General features: G+C 34.8%; 3 protein-coding genes across 9 annotated transcripts; 1 reads left to right on the forward strand and 2 right to left on the reverse strand.

Moving 5' to 3' along the window:
* Positions 1-30: 30 nt before the first annotated feature.
* Positions 31-3,965, reverse strand: LOC139780163 (differentially expressed in FDCP 6 homolog). The gene is made up of 9 exons (XM_071718683.1): positions 3,523-3,965; positions 3,174-3,293; positions 2,543-2,746; positions 2,339-2,454; positions 2,132-2,255; positions 1,584-1,925; positions 1,271-1,472; positions 1,022-1,177; positions 31-809 (listed from the first exon to the last, which is right to left on the reverse strand). Exons 1-9 carry the CDS (start codon positions 3,619-3,621, stop codon positions 559-561), a joined length of 1,614 nt encoding a protein of 537 aa, XP_071574784.1. The 5' UTR covers positions 3,622-3,965; the 3' UTR covers positions 31-558.
* Positions 3,966-4,297: 332 nt separating this feature from the next.
* Pgap3 (Per1-like protein PGAP3) lies at positions 4,298-17,533 on the forward strand. Of its 6 annotated transcripts, XM_071718689.1 has the most exons (10): positions 4,298-4,832; positions 6,070-6,212; positions 6,522-6,674; positions 6,792-6,916; positions 7,135-7,268; positions 7,354-7,558; positions 7,822-7,961; positions 10,175-10,263; positions 17,121-17,291; positions 17,385-17,533. In XM_071718689.1, exons 1-7 carry the CDS (start codon positions 4,697-4,699, stop codon positions 7,898-7,900), a joined length of 975 nt encoding a protein of 324 aa, XP_071574790.1. In that variant the 5' UTR covers positions 4,298-4,696; the 3' UTR covers positions 7,901-7,961; positions 10,175-10,263; positions 17,121-17,291; positions 17,385-17,533. The 6 variants fall into 6 exon arrangements, with proteins under 6 accessions (XP_071574790.1, XP_071574793.1, XP_071574792.1 ...); XM_071718692.1 differs by lacking the exon at positions 7,822-7,961; XM_071718691.1 differs by lacking the exons at positions 17,121-17,291; positions 17,385-17,533 and adding an exon at positions 10,805-11,917.
* Mew (multiple edematous wings) lies at positions 8,554-20,941 on the reverse strand. 2 transcript variants are annotated; one of them, XM_071718673.1, is made up of 18 exons: positions 20,338-20,941; positions 19,652-19,779; positions 19,169-19,219; positions 18,071-18,174; positions 17,863-17,990; positions 17,542-17,750; positions 17,079-17,283; positions 16,813-16,962; positions 16,567-16,708; positions 16,150-16,418; positions 15,829-16,057; positions 14,289-14,520; positions 13,040-13,436; positions 12,403-12,632; positions 11,561-11,796; positions 11,030-11,124; positions 10,471-10,600; positions 8,554-10,376 (listed from the first exon to the last, which is right to left on the reverse strand). In XM_071718673.1, exons 1-18 carry the CDS (start codon positions 20,514-20,516, stop codon positions 10,146-10,148), a joined length of 3,345 nt encoding a protein of 1,114 aa, XP_071574774.1. In that variant the 5' UTR covers positions 20,517-20,941; the 3' UTR covers positions 8,554-10,145. The 2 variants fall into 2 exon arrangements, with proteins under 2 accessions (XP_071574774.1, XP_071574775.1); XM_071718674.1 differs by lacking the exon at positions 19,169-19,219 and having other exon boundaries at positions 20,338-20,940.
* Positions 20,942-21,143: the final 202 nt, after the last annotated feature.

The following is a 21,143-nucleotide window of genomic DNA, read 5'->3' on the forward strand; positions in this document are numbered from 1 at the left end:
TGATTTCAATAAAATTCAATTCTACTCGAATAAAATATTACGAAATTTTTATTCATGTATGAAAACTTGGTCAATGTTATAAAATTTTACAAAAATATTCCCCCATCTGTTTGTTGGGCACATTTTACAATTCTGATTAACATGATTAATTATAAATTCGCGTTAAATATTTTCCTACTCTATGATAATACGCTCCGTGAAAAAAAAATGTATATATTTATATGTGATATATTTATATACATACGTTAGATGGAAATTATATCTTGTCGTTTACAAGATAAAGATCACATTATTTTCGAGATAATGAGGAATGGAAATTCACGTATACAAAATTTGTACATGCAATACTAAATACTTTTTGGCTAAGACTGCGAATGAAGCAAGGCATCAAGAATCAAGGAACTATCGAATTCGAAGCTCGCATGGAATTTTTTCGTCGCGAAGATATAATATAGTTGCCCCGCAACGTATAATAGATTCTATAGGCTCTTTGTGCTATTCTATTTGGTGGAAGACTTAAACGCATCGATCTTTTAGCTGTCGTTGGTGCAGCGTATGTCATATATTTTTCTGCAATGTCATATGTCTGCTGTCGATTTTCTCTACGGACAACGGCCGTTCTTTCGTTGTGGGTATAAAGCTCTGAGTACGTCGGATCCTCTCACCTCCTCTCAGGGGACGCGTCACGATTTGTGCTTCTAGTAGAAGTTGAGCCTCTTCGGCGCGCTTCACCTTTTCGCGCGCAGCGCGCAACTCGGCATCCAATTGCTCCCTCTCCGCTTCCAGCTGCTGGAGTCGCAGTTCGGCATCTAAAAATTAATGTAGAAGAATAATGCAAAAGTGGAAATTTTCAAATAAAGATAACAGTTAAAAATTAAGAAAGAATCTAAGAAAGCTAAAAGAAAGAAACACACATGCGCCCGGTACATGTGTTGTATGTAAATTTTATTACGTGATTACGTTTATTAATATGATTAACAATTTAATGTTTTATTTTTTTTATCTTCTGGATTTTATATACCTTGCAACTGTTGCTCGTTTTTTTTCTGCATCCGCTCAAATTCCATTCTTTTCATCTTCTCCATCTCCAGCAATTCTTGTTGCTCCTGCTGCAATCTCTCCAATTGTTCTCTCTTTTCCCATTCTTCGCGTAGTACTCTCGCTTGTAAATTTCGTACTGTAAATGCGTACATAGCGCGTATCTAAATTATACTACAATCTTACAAAAACATGGTGTGATAAAAATTAAATACGGTAGATACAATCTTACCTATTTCCTCGTCACGTAGAGCCTGCTTTTCTTCTTGCAGCAGTAATTCTAGCTTCTGTTTAACATCTTCTAGTTGTTGAACCTTGGCACCTTCCTCCTTTGACAGAGTTTCCAATTTCCTAGCTTGGATCTCGGCGGCGATTCTAGCCTGCCTCTCGTGCTGTAGTTCCAGCTTGGTCTCTTCTTTTTCCTGTTTAGTAGCCTAGCAAGCAGCAATATGTTGTGAAATAAATTCCAAGTAAAATTGTTATCTGTTCTAATGTTCTAATTAAAACATATATTTTTCTGTTTCAATTTATTTGCTTCAATTTACTTGTCGCAAGGATCTTCTTTGATTGGCCAAACTTCTCTGATAGCCGATCTTCTCGCCCGAATGCTGAATGGCCGTTTGCAATGCCGCGAGCCACTGCAGTCTGCCTTTGTGATCCTCTGCCACTAGCTCGATGCATCTATGTTCGGGGGTGCTCAGCACGAATCTTCTATCGGGCTTTCCACCGTTTGTCAGTGTATCGGCCCAGCAATTGGCATTCAGCAGTATTAATCCGGACGGTTCTTTCTGTTGGGGATCTTTATAATACGTCAATTCACCAGGACGCAGCACAAACCAGAAGTACCGCAACGTTGGCAGCAGGAAGCCCTTCTTCATCAAGTAGCCCTGCAACGATATAATTGTAAAAAAAATTATTGTTATTATGTAACGCGTGTGCGCTATGGCACCTCTTAAAACTATATAATATGTATCTGTATATAAACGTAAGATCGCAACGTGGTGTGTCGTAGCATACTACTACGGAGAAAGGAGAGTCAAAATCACTTTTTTTTTTCAATTTATTAGCAAAGTGAAGCAAAACTTTGATTTACCTTTTTCACTACATTCTCTACGTAAATCTGGTGGAGATCATCGATCGCCTCTGTCAATGCTATAGTGTCCAAAGTATTACCGCCACTATACTTGGATTCCAAAACCGCCAGAAACGTGGAAAACCTTCCCGTGAAATTTTTCATAAACAAATTGCGTCTTTTACATTTCCTTGATCTTTGTGACAAGCTAGAAACACGACAAGTTACCTAAATATCCCGATAGCCGCTGATAGAGCTGAGAAATCTGCCGCATCCCACTGCAGACCCAAGGATATTACTAGATGGGAAGCGATTCGCGCCACCTCGTCGCCATGCATTATTACCTGCGTCACAAAAGCGACACGTTCGATATCTATTTGCAAGCAAAAAGGACATTTGTATATAATTGTTTTATTATAATCAACCGCTAACCAGATAAGAATCTGTCATATCTGACTCTGTCTCGGCCAGCAGACAGTAAATTCTGAACAACTGGTAAACACTGTGATCATCAAAGACCGGATGGGATCTCTCCAGGTACATCTTTTTACAAACCAACCAGCAAATCTCATCTATCCCGTCTTCGAGGCTCTTCAACGTTTGTACAGAAGTAGCGTCGGTTACAGAGGAGAACACCTGAAGTAATAATTATCGCTATAGAATACACTGAATACAGCGAGGTGGATGCAGGAAGAGCAAAGCAAATGCTTTTGACCGAGGGTAGAGAGAGAGAGAGGGAGAAAACTTGGGAAAATATTCAAAGATACTTAACAAAACACACATTTTGAAAATAAGAAAGTGAAGTAAAAACTTTTATACATCTATGAATATTGTTTTGTTTTTTTAATTAAGTATTCTACTTTATCTCCACATTCTAAATGTTCAAGTATTTGCTAGAATTTGTAAATAATGAGCTTGTTGTGCCTGAACGTTTGAAAACGTTTTATTCGTATATATAAAAAATTCTACTATTTCTCGGAATAATTAAGAAAATTGACATTTGCTTCCGTTCATTCAAACGCTCATGGCACAAGCGTCTTGCGCGAAAGAAGAAGAACCTTACTTCTTTCTGTAAGTAATAGATGTACTGATCGAACGTTAAACTCTGCGTACTCCGGTAATGCTCCAGGCCTTTCTCCACGCCGTACAAGTCCATCATGGTACCAATGTTGGCTGTCAGGACCTATGAAAATTAAATATCGATATGGACAAATGTGAAAAAGAAGAGGAAAGAGAGAACTTTAATATGACTTTGCACGTCATATAAAACTGTCAATATTAATCAATATTAATTGTATTATTGATTAGAAATATAAAACAAGGTACGAGGATGTGACATGTGACATGGACCGCTAGATGATTCGAACGGGCTTTCTCGGCGATCGCACGAGTTTTTGAAAAAGGGGTCTCACCTTTAACTTGGATTTGGCGACCGTGTTGGTGGCATCGGCCTGTAACGCGTGAAACGCATGCCAGATACTGTTGGTGAGATTCTTGAGCAGGTGGGCCATCGCGATCGCGATCGCCTGACTCGGCTCACTCGGCTCACTCGACGGCAACAGGTGTCCGTAGTGTCCGCACTCCGCTAACCTCTCTCGTTCCTTCACTCTTTTTCCGTCTACCTAACGACTAACATAGGTAGGTATCCTTCTGTATCAGTGTATCACTCAGTATCACTGTATCCTCGTGTCCGCGTCCCCCTATCGCGCCTCGCCAATGACGCCAATCAGACAATGTTCGGCGAGCGCATAATATTTATCTTTCGTCTCTAAATGGCCGCGAATGGCGTGTCTCTTCCCTTCCCCGTCCCGTAATCCCCGTCTCTCGCTTCGTTCCTCGTTCCCCGTTCTTTCCGAGCGCGAGTGATGGCGAGTATTGGCGAGTGACGAGACACGAGACACGAAACATCTGTACTCTCCTTGGATCTTGGATCTTTGGTCCTCCTGGGTCTGTTTCTTTTATAGCTACACTGGCTGCAACTTGGGCTGAACGCTGAACCGCTGCTGACCGCTGCCACCCCACCGTGCCACGTGGCCCACGTGCCACCGCTGGCGCTGGGCGCTGACGGCTGACTGGTGCAATAAGTTAGAGTGAGACAAGTATATTTTGGGAGCTTTCCAGCAAGCGACACAAATCGACACAAGTATCGTTTTGTCTTTGTTACTCATTGCCAAAAAAGAAAGATAGAATGACGTTTGTGTCGACTTGTGTCGCTTGCTGGAAAGCTCCCTTTGTTTCACTCTAATTTACTGCACCAGTTCAGCCAGTGCAGCTAAGAGAAACAGAGTAAACAGACCCGGAGAGTCGGAGACCCCCTGTCCCTGACGTCCCTGTCGGCCGTCACTCCCATCAACTCCCATCTCCCATCAGTGATCACCATCACCAGTTGATCATCAGTCGGCCGTCGCTGGCCGTCGCCGGTCCGGCCGGTTGTTGTACGTTGTACATATTTACTGTTTGCTCGTTTGCTGCTCGTCGTTAGTTTAATTATAGTTTTCGTGAGTTTGACATCGCGCTTGACACTAGCTGTCAACAACAGCTAGGGTACTCGTTGCTGACAGTTGACAGTAGTCGACATTGGTCGACATGTCAAAGTCGGCATGGACTCTTTTGTTGATTCTTCAAGCTTGTCTCGTTGGAAATACGTTTGGTTCGATAGGTGACAAGTCGCAGGTATACAACCAATGTCTAACGCTGTGTCGCACTAGCAACTGCAAAGATGGTAATGATCGATCTGCGATTTTTCCCATTTCAATTATTTATATTCTTTTCACTTTTTCCTCAAAGTGATGCGAAACTAGGCCCGAAGTTTACAGTATATTTATTGTAGCTGATATGACGCGCGCGCGCGGTATAAGCGCTAATATATTTATAAAGAATAACATATGGAACATATGGATATTTAAAACGTAAAGAGAGAGAAATGTTTACAGTATGTACATATTGCACATACATATAATAATATAATATATGTGAATAAGATACATGTAATATGTCAAGTGTAATAAGGCAATAAGCGCTAATGTCGTAGCCAGATTAAGAAATCTGCAATGTTTGTAAAATCGTTTTATAAAATATTTAGGTATCTTATTAAGTGCGGCCACATATTCTCAAATCATGGTTGAAAATGAAATGTTTTACAATCTGGCTGAGAATTTTAGTCTTTTTTTTAAATAAAAATTCGCTAACAAGCGCGGCCCGGCACATTGTCAAACACTATTTAGAATCATACTAACTTGGACCTTGTTTCGCCCTGCTGCCTGCTGCACGCTGCACATGGAGGTGTGGGGACTGTGGGTTGGACCTAGCTTCACGTGGTAAATTGAAAATCTTTTTTGGAATCGTGCAGCAGAGCAAAACACAAGGTCCAAGCTAATAGGAATAGGTTTCTAAATAGGTTTCTTCAACTTAACACATCAAGTTAGGTCCACACCCAACATCCCCATGTGCAGCGGGGTGAAACTGAATTGAATATCAATTCTTGAATATAATTATTTCTTCCTATTTTAATTCTCTCTTAGTTCTCTTTCAGTCTCGCTCTCATTCAGATTATCTTGCGCGTTTGATATATCGTGTACATATATAATATGTCTTTCTTTTCTCTCTCTCTCTCTCTCTCTCTCTCTCTCTCTCTCTCTCTCTCTCTCTCTCTCTCTCTCTCTCTCTCTCTCTCTCTCTCTCTCCTATTTGTGTGTGTGTACTCAACTACATACATATGTACATACAATCTCTATTTTCCATTCCCAAGTTGTGTGTCGTAGAATCATATCGATTTATTATAGTATCAAAAATATTTTCCCCAATTTCAAGCAAGGTTCAATGAAGATTAAAGTAATATAATCACTAGCGTGTATACAGCTCCCTTTCAGATTTTATTTTATACTTTATTTGCTCGTAAAAAAACATTTCTTTATCAAAAATTCAATTTAATTTAATTTTCAACAAATTGCGTGTTGTAGAAACAGATTTCAAGGAACAACCTTCTTTATCGTTAATCTTGTTACGCTGGTCTTGCGAGGAAGATTGTAGTTATATTTGCATATGGAGGACCGTTGATTATTTCGTATCTTATGGTTTAAAGATACCACAGTTTCATGGAAAAGTAAGCAAAATATAGCAACAATCCTTTTATGAAAAGATATATAATATCTATGTCTATGTTTGAAGCAAAAATATTATTTTTTGTAGTACAATCGCGGTAAACCGCGCCGCATACGTATTTTGTTTTTATAAAAGCAAATTTTAATTTTATACAACGCAATAAAACCTATATATTACTTTTATATAGCATAACTTTATTTCTATGTATATGTATATCAAGGCTACGTAATGTTTTCATTTATTCTTATGACACTTATGATAATATTCATTTTATAAATAATGATATAATAAATTATTCTTATTCCCGCAGTGGCCATTCATCCGCCTATTTGGATGTCAGGAGCCTGCTTCGGTTTTATTCTCCATACTCAATTTTTATGCACATTGGATAATGTATCGGAAATTTAAAACAAGGATTGATCGATCTAATCCCATGTTCTACACTTGGACGTATTTCAGTATTGTAAGTTCAGTCTATACTCTACCACTTCTACTCAAATGTCTAAAACTTGGCAAACACGTACTAGTCTTTGGCAACCTTTGACTTGTAATCTGCTTAAAAGGCTTAACTTTATTGTAGATATGCCTAAATGGGTGGTTTTGGTCAACCGTATTCCATTCGCGGGATTGGCCATTTACAGAAGCTATGGATTATTCTTGTGCGTTTAGTATGGTACTTACACTCTTGTACTGTATGCTTTTAAGGTAACGCACAATAAATTTCGTCTTATCTGGATATAATTAAGGTGTTAATATTTTAAAAAATGTATAATAATATACTCATTTAGTAAATACACATCGTTAGTAAGTTAATTTTGGAATGTATTCAAAGATAAAAGAAATAAGTGTCTTAACGTATATAAATCTTAAATCTTTATTGTTTAGGTAATATTAAATTTTATGTACGTGTTAATTATTGTTAGGATAACGAATAAAAGGAATAAAGCATGTGTTATAATAACTTGCGGATATGTGAGCATTTTGTGCACACATTTGTCACATTTATGGTCAGGCAGAATTAATTATGGTTATAATATGATGCTTAATGTAGCGACAGGTAAGTTTTACACCATAATCGCATTAATCGCATATCCCTACAGAAAGATAACTGTATAACAAAGCTGAACCGTTTATGATTCCAGGATTAACGACTGTCGCGATAACGATGCTGTGGTGGTATTTTAACCGTACCAAGTTGCCTTACGTATACTTAGTCGCTTGGTTCAATATGTTGACTATTCTCGTGACTGTGCTCGAGTTGGCAGACTTTCCTCCTATTTTTTGGATATTTGATGCTCATTCCTTGTGGCACGCCAGTACAGTTCCTTTAACGATATTATTATATAGGTAATTACACGCATGCACACACATGTGTGCAGCTACAATTATAAAGAACTAAATTATAATTATTCAATGTAGATGTAATTCCGTAATTCAAGCAACTTGATTACATTTATATATAATATGAAATATAGTTTATATAAATTGAACTTTATTTTACAATCTCTTACTAATCATCAAGTGTTCTTCAATAGACTTCTTTAATAGAGCTGCGATTACACATACAATAAATACAATTAAATAATTACATCTTTATTCATATTCTACAGGTTTATGATCGCAGATTGCCGTTACCTGAAAAGATATTACGACAAATCATTTCTAGATATTGATCATCATAGGCAGTAATTTTTTTTTTTTTCATATTGCATAACGATAATCTATGTCTAGGCCTTCGTAAATATTCGGGGTAAGACAAAGAATACAAATATAAATTTTAATTTTAATGTAGGATATATTCTAAAATTCGTAAATCAAAATATTATAGCAGAAAAATTCTTACAAAACTAAGTGGAAATTTTAATTGAAAATTCAGAATAAAAAATCGCAGACTTTTATTACTTGGTTTGTCAAGTATATTTCTGCTACATTCTACTGTTTAATCTTTTTTCACACGAGTGCACGTGTCCGCAAAATCGTTGCAACACATTTTTACTTTGTAATACAAAGGTTTTGTTGAGAAGAAATACAAAAAATGCTCTTGGCTAATATATTTTAGGATAATAAAATTTTATTTCGTTATTAATAAAATGCAAATATATCGAATCTATTAGTTACGGACGAATATAAAATTTGTCGCATGTAACATTACTAAAAAAATTTACATTTAATAGTAATGATAATAAAATATTACTAGACACTAATAAAAAAAAATTTATTTATAATATTATACGTATCTATATATAAAACTTTGTTTATTTTTTAGGGCAGTAGAACAAATATTGGCGTGATCGTAACATCATTAATTTTTGCAGAAAATTATATGTAGATTTAACAGTCTGTTAAATATAAATATGACAATGTATTTATGCAAAAAATCTGTACATTTTTAAACTCTACGTATAATGTATTCCAATTTTCATCATGTGCGGCGGAATGATTTCCTTTATGAGATTACCATAGATAAACCTTTACAAAATATGACAAAAAATGTTAATAGAGAATAATTCATGTCTCGATTACACGTATATGCGATCAAATTTATAACAAATTAAATTTCAGTATTTACTTTGTACAAGACGCTACGGATCAATTTTCGCGGAATAGTAGTTAATTAAACAGAATTCTGAATTTAGGCGTCCAAATATCTCGAAGTATGTGTGTTTAATATGTTCAGATAATAGTTGTTCAGTATATTTAAGAATGAATGCATTTTGCATCCCTTTTACGATAGAGAACATATCGAAGCTTGAAATTTTCTCGGACACTAGTTAATAATTCAATAGTCAGTCTAATCAGCAGACTTATCTGCTAGATGAATATTTTTAAGTGAAAGTTAAAAATAAAATAAAAAATTGTTCTGTTACGTGATGAATACATATTAATGCATTTAAACTATTATATTTGATTGTATGAGTCATTGTGTTTTATATCCTGCAATTTTAACAATTTCATTCTCTTGTAATTTAAATTGTAGGAGAAAATCAGCCTTTAAAATTAAAATAAATATAAAATTTCGCGCACGCGTGTGCGTGTATGTAATCGTTTCAATTTCAATATAATGTTAGAACAAAGAAAATAATTTTTATTATAAATTTAATTCATCTCCCTCGTATCATGTCAGTTATTTTGTTTATGTAATGACACGAGTAAAATATGAATATATATATATATATATATATATATATATATATATATATATGTATACATATATAAACTAATAATAGTTACATACTTTCTATTAGATATAAAATGGCAATCTTATTGTACAATAATAAAGGTATTACAAATGCCCTAACAATCACTGGACATTTTTTGATCCAGTATATTTATATTGTATCTATTTATTCATTCAAAACAATTTCTTTATAATATTTATAATTAGCACATGACAAAATTATAAAAATGTCTCTATAAACTTATTTAACATAGAATGAATTTAATTCGTTATTTAGTCTTATCTTTCATATACAATGTATGTTGAAAGTTATTTTTGAATTATTGCCTTATGTTGCTTGTTTCCTCACTATGGACAGTCGTGATTTAGAACTGTTTAAATACGATGTGTTTTTTTTCCTCTAACAAAAGATAATAAACGTTAATGCATTTACGACGTATATGCATACATACATACATTCATACACTTAATCTGAACATTCTTTGAGAAAAATTTGTCACATACGCAATATTTAGTACAACAATATCACAAACTATTTTATCAATCTTCGCATACTTAGCTGCTCATGCATACAAAATATGCATTCCAAATTCAGGCAGTATAAAACTAGAAATAAATTGTGTGCGTAAACGAATATCCTTTTTCGTTTTCTTCTTTTTCTTCTTCACCATAAGTACTTAATCTTAAGTAATCATGAAAATTTGTTGTGTTTTTATGTTTTTACATTTTCATGTTTTCATTTCGGTTATTTAGTGCTTAATGTTTGAATAATGCTTCATTTTCAGGATTATCGTCTCTGTGCTTTTCGAGGTTTCCAGATAGAGTCGGATCTGGCCGCCGTCTTTTAAAGAACCCAAGTTTTCTCAATATTAATGTAAGTAGAATGAATAATAACATGCCAGCTACTGCGGCCACTATATATATCCACACTGGTACAGGCTCAGCTTCTTGCTGATCCAATAAATCTGGATAAGCAATTGTCTCGGCCTATATAATAATATGAGATAACATTGTTAAATAATTTTTATCGTAACGCTTTCAACATTTTCAATATATCTTTTTGTATATAAAATATGCTTACAATTGCGTAATCATCTTTCAAGTTCTCTTGTTGTATCACAATGTTCGAAGGTATTACTATCCTAGCATTGGAACCTATTTTAACCATGTCCACTTTTGGATAGTCTTCGACCAAAGTAGAATTCCAAAGTCTGAAATTATTTCATCAAATTCACAAGATGTTCCACAACGTTAAGTTTAATACAATTGAAATATTAATATTGTAAAAGAACCTCTTATCAATTATTGTCTGTGGAAAGATAATATGACTTGATATTTATTAACGCATTAATACATTATGATTTCAAAACGAATTTCAATATATTTTCTATAAAGTAATATCTATTTTTCAACAGAAAGCGAAAACAGTTGGAGCATTTCCTTTAATTTATTATACCCTGGAAATAAAAGCCTAAATAACTTATGTTAATGATACTTTTTGCTTGTTTCGAGCTCTAACGTCACTCCTTCAAGTATTTGATATATAATTAAGAATAATCCTGCGTATTACAGTTAATAAATGAAATTATGATATAGCGTGACACAATTAATAATAATTAACTTTACATTTTTGTTATTACCTTGCTTTAACACTTATGATGGCTTCCTGTTTCCTCTGTAAGTTGTATATATAGCATACGATGTCGAAACATTTTGCTGTGCCAGCTTTGCAATTCTGTAATGTAAGATCTTCCCATCAATGCTTCATAAAAAAACGCTTTATTATCGAAATGTCCTACGTAGAATGAATTCGCGGAAACAGCAAAGCTTTAGATTTTAAAAGCTTCAAAATAACAAAATTCTAACGATAATAAAGAATATTTCGATATTTACAATATTGATTTGCGGATATTGAAAAATGTCGAAAGTAAAACTAAAAGAAAAATAAAACTATCTATTTCAATTATTTCGCAATTCCAATTTATTTTTTCATTCGAAATTATGACCTTTGCATACAACGAATCATTCTGTATAGGGATTTATTATAAATTCCGCGTTCAGTCTCAGAGTCCTGATTTTTCTTACTGTATTTTTCTAATTGTATTATTACCTTGAGTTTAATGAGTTTAATAAATAATGACTTATACCATCATAAGTGATCGATAACTTACCATTGCAACGACACGATGCCGATGTCCATCCTTGTCGATAATTGTTCGCGTATTTACAACTTTTTCTGTATCTCGCGTTGTTCTTATGTGATTAGTATGATTGTACAAAACTGTCGATGGAGTTGAAGATTGTATAATGCTATCGAGAGAGATATCATCCAAGTTGGCATTATCTTGCAGTTTTAATGGATTGACTACATGTCCTGGTGGCAATATACATTCACCATCCCCCAGAGCTAAGTCATTTAATATGCGTCAGATGTATCGTAAGCTTAATTTATATTATACTTTGTGATATTTTATATTTTCACTAAATTTAATTCCATAAATACTCAATAAATTTTATGTGATAAAGTATGTCATACTGTGTTAATATATTATATATATATTCTTTTTCAATATCATATTTATATATTAATTTTTGTCCAATATACGTCCTAGAAGCGAAATGTCAGAATTGAAAAACGAACGGCTGACAATTGCAAGTTATTTATGAGCTTTCAAATTCTGCAGAAATTCGAAATTTCAAGCTCGTTTAAAGAATTATTATTATTATTTTTAAATTAGAAGAGCTAGACATTTTACTTAATTCCTATTCCCTTAAAGTTTTTCTATAAAGATACCAACTATTTTACTTGAAAACATTTTTTTAAATGACACAGCTTTTCCATAAAATTTTTCTAAATGACGAGATTTCAAATTTCAACTGAGATGGGATTCAAGAATTAATAAATAATTAATTCTAATTCCCAGATCTTACAAACAACTTTCATTCGATTTTCTATTTCGACATATTACGAAGGATCACCAACCGCGAAGGGGCAGAATCTTTTTTGTACTACCTTGGATAGTTGGCATCTCTTCCATATAGAGCAGCCACTTGCCGTGCGCTTTGTCATTCGCGACCTCGTAAGGCCACGAAATCCGTACTTCCACAGTGCTGACTTTCCATGGTCCTTCATTAAATACTTCGTAAACGTGCGACACCTTCGGGCCTACTTCATTCAAGTGTTTTATCGCGGATTCTCCGACTACGGGGCCACCGTAAAACGCCCATTGAGTTTTTGCACTTCTACGAATAAATATATATTTTTATCACGTATATTAATATATCAAAATATTCATCAATTGGCGCGAATATAAGTATCTATTTGCATCGAGAGTATTTTTTATCAACTTTTTACAACATCACCTAGTGTGTGTCATGCAAACACAATTGGACAATCACATATGTGATTAAATTTGTTTTTATTTTTCACCAAATTAACAAATGTTGTAAATTAGCCGTATGTGTGGATATGTGTATTATGACACAGAATCGCTTAGTAGAAAAATATAAAAACAGCGAATCTCTGAAGCGACAAACGGAGAGAACCAACTAGTTTTCATTCAATGATTTGCGAGAGAAGATTGTGGAGAAGAAGATACGCCATACAAATCGAACGATTAGACATTGAAATAATGAAATATAAAAATTACCCTTTGATCGAAAGTTCGGCGCGTTTTAATACTGTAGCTTGCAGAACAGTGGGTTGCTTCTCTTTCACTTCCTTTGATGTGGAATTTGCGAAAATTGTGAAACCCAATTGCGATTCATTATCCTCGAGACCTTTCGGATCGAATCTCACTTGTATGTCCACCGCTTTGTCCTTTTTGAATGGATTGCCAATAGAACACGATACTATAGTAGCGTTGTACAGATTACAGATCACGGAATCGTTGCTTTTACTGGCGATGTAGTTCAAATTCTGTGAGTGAACGATAAACAGTTGAGCCTCATACGCAGACTCGCCAACGTTTGCCACCTTCACTTCTACGACTATCTCTTCTCTTTCGCCTAAAAACAACTCGTAGAAGTCCGGCTTTACAGAGGAAGCTAATAAGAAATAAGAGACTGTTAGCTGCTTAATCAAAAAATTTCCTCTAGTAATATATATAGATCTTATTTATAGTAATGCCTTTTCTATTTTTATTGTACAATCGCAGAACCTCCCAGAGTGCGTGTTGATCATGCACACAGTATTTTCATTTTGCGCGTGCATGGTCAAACAGCAAATGTGAAATAATGGAGGAGTAGTGCCAGAGAAGGAGTAGTGTCAGTTTAAGAAAAAGTTGAGCTAACCGAGAGTCGAGAGTAAAATTAAGAATAAAGGCATTAAGGCTCCTGGGCTCTTTCCGACATCGTGTGAGATTGTGACGTCAGAGGCGAGAAATGACACCCTATTCCTATTTTGTTGTGTGTGTGCCATTCTCAAATAAAAAGACATTTCGATAAAAAATCACTACAGATCGTTTTACAACGCTTCTAAAGTTGGCCGAAAACGATCCTTTTCCCTCGACAATAAACAAAGAGCCGTAAAATGAATGTAATAGGATGCAGGCTTATGCGCAGGCGCATGACTAGCTTTCGTATTAGAAAAGGATAGTTTTCGGTCAATTTTACAAGTGTTCTGAAACGACCTATAGTGATTTTTTTTATTAAAATGTCTTTTTATTCGATTTGAATGGCACACACGACAAAATAGGGTGTCATTTCTCGCCTCTGACGTCACAATCTCACAAGATGTCGGAAAGAGCCCAGGAGACTTGAAAATTTATTTTAACCTGATAAAAATTACATGGAGAAATATATATTGCAATAATTATATTATAGTAATATGAAATTTTGCTTATATATATATATATATATATATATATATATATATATATATAAGAAAGGAACACCTACCTGATAAATTTAGTTTAGCTATCACTTGCAAATCACTTTCGCAAATGTCATTATTTCCACAGTCTTTCTGAAACACAGCTTCGAATACACGTGCGGCTTCTTGCTGATTGAGTATTGGGTAATGCTTCATATCGGGTAAAGGAGCACCTTCACGCGGCATGACTGGCTCTTCTTGTATCAGTGAATAATTCAGACGAAATTTGATGGGAGTTTGGATGTCGCGTGTATTCTCCTGTGTTAGACATTCATAATAAATAATTATATATCTTCTAGGAAATTACGAATAGAAAGATAAGACGATAAAATCGTTTAATATTTGCAGCAAAACTGGTTATAAAAAAGCATGATGAACAGAATTGTATATAAAAAAAATTAAAGTCCATTCCTCGCACACAAATGGATTTATTTTTATTTTAACCATCCGAATATCAACAAGCGCGTATAATTCTTCTTTGTAATTTAATATTATTATTTAATACTAGACTAGAATATTATGATGCCAAAAGATAAATGTGATTTATCAACGTGATATGATTACACAGATCTACGAGATTTTGTTGTTTGAGAATTATTATAGGTAGTTTCCTATGTAATTTTTGTGCGTCGAATACGAATTTCTGGCCGCAGAGATTGCCTATCATCACGTCAGGTTAGGTTTTTGAAATAAATGGGGTGAAGCGGGGCCCAAAAATAATGATTTTGACTACATTCATGAAAGTATATTACAGAGAAAGCAAATTGGTAGACCTATATTTTAACCGATGGCTTCAAATAGTACTAGTCTTCCTCTTTAAAATCAATTTTTATTTCTTAACGTACGATTCTTTCTCGCCGAGATATACCAGTTAGAAGTCATGAACTTTTGAAAGCATAGAAGTACAGAATATATTCTGTCTCTCGGCGAGAAAAAATCGCACGTTGGCAAATAAAAATTGGATTTTAAAGAGGAAGGATAGTACTATACAAAGCCATCGGTTAAAATATAGGAAATAATTTGTTTTCTCTGTAATACTTTCATGAATATAATCAAAATTGTCATTTTTGGACCATTTTACCCCGTTTTTCTCAAAAACCTGACGCAATAGGCAATTTCTGCGGCGAAATCCGTATTCAGCGCACAAAATTACATACAAAACCGATAATTCTCAAACAACTTTCAACACCCTTAATTTCACAGGCCTGTGTTATCAAGATAAACGAGGACTTTTTCGTCACCATGCCCCACTATACAATTGATTGCGATACTATTGACAAATTTCTGACAGAAAGATCTTTCTGGTAGCGTCAGTCCCAAATGCTTGTCAAACAGTTAATAAACTTTTAAAATATGGATCTCGTGACATTTAAACTTTTTTTTATCATAAGCAAAATCTATGGTATTTGCCGAGATGTTTTAGATTTAAATTAAATTAGGTATGTAATTATTAAATATTAATAATAATGCTACAATAGACGCTCTGTGTTGTATTAACACATGAGTGTATTACAAAAATGATAAGTATAATAGAGAGGTAATATCAACCATGTGATTTAACTTTACCTTCAAATAAACAATTTCCTTTTGGCAGTGTACCAACTTTGTGCTATCTAAGGTGACTGTTCGATTAATGTAATGAGGACGTGCATTACCATTGACGCCGAACCAAACTCTCGAGAATTTCTTAGTTCCGGTGTAAGTCTCTGCTTCGATGTAGTAATTTAATCTTAGATCTTGCATAGAATCTTCTTTCGCTAGCGATTCTGTTTTGCAGCAAGCTTCAAACGCGAAACTGCAGAGTTTCATATATATATTAGTTTTTTTACACCATATATGTATATATGTATTTGTTTTACAATTTATTTCACGTTGAACTACTAGTACCATGTATAATTTGAGTTTAGATCGGCCAAACATCCAATTTTGTTGGGATCGATAGGTTCTATTGTATCCTGATATATCCCATCTTTCTTTGCATAGCGTATGTAAGTAAAGATATCGATTATTTTCTTAGAACGGAGAAGTACAACTGCATCGTTTTCATACGCTCCGATTAAGAGATCCGAATAGCCATTCTGGTCCATGTCGGTTCCGCCGCTCAAAGAGTAACCAAATGTCTTCATTGGCGTAGGCAAGTCTTCAGCGTGTATGATCTGTTAAACAATAACATGACAAAACGACAAATTGCATAAATAAAATAAATAATTTTTAACATATCTAAAACTGGACATGTTAAAAAAATCAACAAAATTATGTAAATTAAAAGAATAAAGCAATGAGCATTATAACAAAACTTGTTACTTGTGACGGTGTTTTTTTAATGCCATTCTTGGAGCCAAGATAAATATAAACAGTTCCCTTTCCGTCGTATGGAGCACCAATTGCAATATCTTCATATCCATCCTTGTTTAAATCACCCAAATTTGTTAGTGCGAATCCAAATCTGTCGACAATTTGTCATTATCATAATTAATCAACGTATACCATACAACGAATATCCATCCAAGCATGGATTAAAACAGAAAATGATGTAAAAATATGCTAAACCTCGATTCCTCATGACCAACGAGCTTGACAGGCGAACACTTCTCGTGATCTTTGATGGTTCTACAAATATCTAGCGTTGTATAAATATAAACAGCTCCACCTTCCGCTTTGTTGAAGTAAAACGGCGCTGCCACGATTAAATCAGTTACTCTACAATAAATATTAGTGTATAAATAAAATGAGCAAGACATATAAATTCGCGATAATATAACACACAATGATCTTGTAACAAATGTCAATAAAATATATATTAAATGTTGTCTTACTTGTCTCCATTTACATCTGCCGATGTGATTTCGTATCCATAGCTCGAGGCAAATTGTTCGCCGTCTAGAACGAGGGCAACGTCCATGTCCGACTTAAAATCGCGCCTGGTGAACAAAACTACTTGGCCCGTACCATTAGAACGAGGTGCACCCGCCGCATAAGCCAAATCCTTGCCAAAGAAGTTTCCAACGGCCACGGACATTCCTATATAAGTACGTAGATTAAAGTAAAGCGTAAAAATGAAATAAAAGTTTGCATGGCACAACGCTCTTACATTGCCCGCTAAAAAATCAATAATTCAATAGGAAAAAAAAGAAAGAAAAGGAAAGAAGAAAAAAAAGGAAACGATTAATTTGGATGCAGAACAAATAAGTTCTCAGACGGTATTTATAATAAGATATTTGTGATATTTTGTATAAAGCTTTACTGAAATAAAAACTTATTTTTAATAAGATTACGTACCGAGATAGCTGTATTTATTTACAGGTGAAAAATCTTGCATTGGCGCGTTGTAAACTGTATTGTCCCTAGTTAAAAATTCATCGGAAATAGTGAATAGATAAAGAGTCCCTCTCCAAGTATGTGGTCCTGGCGTACCAATCACTACACGATCTTCAGCGGTTAACAAACCGCTAGTCCCAGCCTGACAGTAACCAAACTGCTCGTGGGCTCTGAAAAATCGAATTTTACAAGAAATAGATTGTTAGCTAAAATTTAAAGAAGCGTCGTAAGAGTACACGAAATGTTTAGGCAACTACAAATCAGGCAATTTGTTTATATTACTTGTTGGTAGGTTTTCCAGAGCATGGCTTTTTCAAATCGTCGTATTTTAAATCTTGAGATAATACATAACATTGGCCTTGGCCCCATTGCGAATCAGCTGTTTTAACGATATGGCGATGCGCGCATACCTGAGAATAGATGAAACCAATAGGTAACCTGTGCGATACGATATTGTTAATTTTGATTGTCTATAACTTTCTTTACTCACCATAACTTTACCTCCTACTCCCTGACTACGTACAGTAACTCCTAACCATTGATTATCTTTTATTTCATCAGTCCCCGGCGGTACTAAATCATCCGATTCCAAATCTGGAAAAAGTATTATAATCTTCACAAACGTGGAGCTACGGAAACATCAGATATATCATATATCCGCTTTTAAAAATTAAATTATGAATTTTATATATTTTAATTGCAAATTACAAAAATATTTGTAAGCTTGTGGTAACAGATAAAGATTTAACATTTCAATGATAGTTACATTCTCAAGTTAAATAAATTTGAAAACAGATATAAATTTGGAAAACAAATAAATTAAATAGTAACCGTAGAAAAATACAATATAAAACTATTTTGTGTGTGTGCGTGTGTGTGTATGCGCGCGCGCGCGCACAAATAAAATACCTATTATAATATTGAAATGATGATATAGTGTGATATAAGACAGTAACAATAATTATTAAATCAAAAGAAGATTTATAATTTTAGCAGCAAAATTAATCGACCACAATATCCAGGAAACTATGATAGATAAATAAATAATACGTAAATAACTTTAGATTATGCAATTTTAAATTATCATTTAATTATAATTCTTTTGGATAAATAGCAAATTATTCTTGTGTTAATTATATCACGTACTGACCATGCATATAAACATGAATCTGAATAAGTAAAACTGCATGACAATTGCACTAAGTAAAAATAAAAATAATTAGCAAAAAACAATGTTAGTAAAAGCAGAAATCAGTCAGTTTGCATTCGTATAACATAAAAATGCTGTAAACAATTACAGCATCGCCATCGTTAATTTTGTGATATTATCATCCTTAAGAAATATTCCGTTTCTATTCTATGTTGTTTCGAACAAGAGCAAGCTTTGATGCAGAATTAATATATACATATAATAGATAATAGAGATTAATTTTTTCACCGCGCATGCTTTCTCGTCTTTTAATATGTAATACTTTTTTTTGTTCAGGAAAGACATATGCACGTGTTGTATGGCAAACCGCTGGTAAAAATCTTCAAACTCTTCATTCAATTCATTCTGCAAAGACTCTGCTGAAATTTATACACTTACTTGAATCGTACGATTCGTATTCGTATGGTCTGTATAGTAGACCATCATCCACTGGTTTACCGAACCATGATTTAACAAAAAAGCATCTTATTATATATATAATATAAAATTAAGTATCGAACGATACATAAATATATTTGATTAAATAGAAATTCATCCATCGTTGGACACGTTTAATGCAGAACATAAAGATGTGCTCGACCTGATTTTAACATTCAAACATTTAACTGAACAGAATTTACATTGAACAGAAACAAAAAACAATTAACATTGAGAACAGAATTTGTGATGGAGAGCGTAGGAATAATTTAATTTATACAGCGCTATATAAATTAATCATATAAATTAAGTATTACAGTAGTGTAAACAATAAGTATATATATTACGGGGTAGGATTACAAATCTATATCTTTTAAAGTTATATCACGATACAATACAATTGACAAAATAGAGAATTGACAAAATATCCGAGACACGACATACTCAGCCGTCCATCGGTGATGACTTGAGTACAATCCCCCGTATATGTACTCAACGGGCACTTCCACAACGCTCCCGATCTGTTTGTACCCGGTTGTCGATTTTGATCCAAGGGTGCACCGATCAGCATCCTGTTGAAAATGAGAAAGCATAGTTACAATTACAATAAAGGTAACATAGGTCTCAACATAGTAGCAGCAGCAGCAGCAGCAGCAGCTTAAAAAGGTGAAAAATAAGATTCTACTTGACTCGATTTCAAGTTTGCAACGACAAAAGGAGATTTCCAAGAGAGAAAGAGAGAAGCGATTCTTTTACTCGTACCGTTACTCAGATAAGGCTATTCTTCTGTGCAGTAGAGTCCATGTCTACGTCTATAAGTCTATACATGTCATGTATATACGATTCAATTTCAACAAAAACAATTGATCAAGAGACAATCAATGACGAATCGAATAAAGGGAATTTTTATAAAAATTTAACTCGTATCGTATTATATTGTATTCGTACTAGAAACTAGATTGTTAAAAAATATTACATCATATTATTCTCCTATTTTCCCATTACAGTAACACCTTTATATACATAATATTACTTTATATACACACATAAATATAAGAATTAACAATTGTAACGATAGGAAGCTGCTCGACGAGAGACAGAGTAAGCAGACTAGTAGAGGATAGACTCACCAACTGGTCGATTTGGATGACGAGTGGTTCTCGATCTCTATATGCTCGGCTACGGAGTAGCCGAAGTAGGAGCCCTGCAGGCCCCTTTTGACAACAGGTATTCGTGGTTCGAGATTAAAAGCGTGCATGACGCACGCACTCATCAAAGCTGTCCACAGTGTATATAATAACGCGTTCATGGTCGACTTTGGCGATTGCGATTGCGATTACTTATAATATATATTTATATCAAGCGACTTATGTGAGCGGATCGTCTCTCTCCGACAGCCGACTCTGATTCTTCTGAATGCTCTATCGCATACCACGCTTCTTCGTCATCACCATTAGGCATCAGCCAACACAAACCACCACAAGCGCTCCTCGCGACGCGAGTGCTCTTTCCACATTTTTGAAAACGCACAGGCACTACCCTACCCACCCATTCACCTACCCTACCCAGTCCAGTCACTCCCAGTCACTCCAGTCTACTGAAGTCTACCCACCCACGCAGGCCACGCATCGGGCCATCGCCGCCATCGGTGATCGGGCCGATAGGGCCTCGGGCCTCGGGCGTACTTTCACGAGGATTTGCGAGGCTCTCGGTGGCGCTCAGTGGCGCTCTGGGCCACTCTGGGGCTCGATTCTTGAATTCATTCGCAAGAAAAGGGAGCGTTCCGTTTGACCACGTTGCGATTGACCACCAGCCAATCACAGCCCTCGGTGCCTGGAGTTTTTCCACTGCGATTGACCACCAGCCAATGAGCTGAATGAGCCAATCAGACAAAAATGTTACTAGCTAGAAATTCTAGGCCACAAACAAACTACTG

This window comes from Temnothorax nylanderi, unplaced genomic scaffold (genome assembly GCF_030848795.1).
Source record: "Temnothorax nylanderi isolate EJ_2023f unplaced genomic scaffold, tnyl_v1.0 TNYL_tig0265_pilon, whole genome shotgun sequence".
In the NCBI taxonomy this organism is placed as follows: domain Eukaryota; kingdom Metazoa; phylum Arthropoda; class Insecta; order Hymenoptera; family Formicidae; genus Temnothorax; species Temnothorax nylanderi.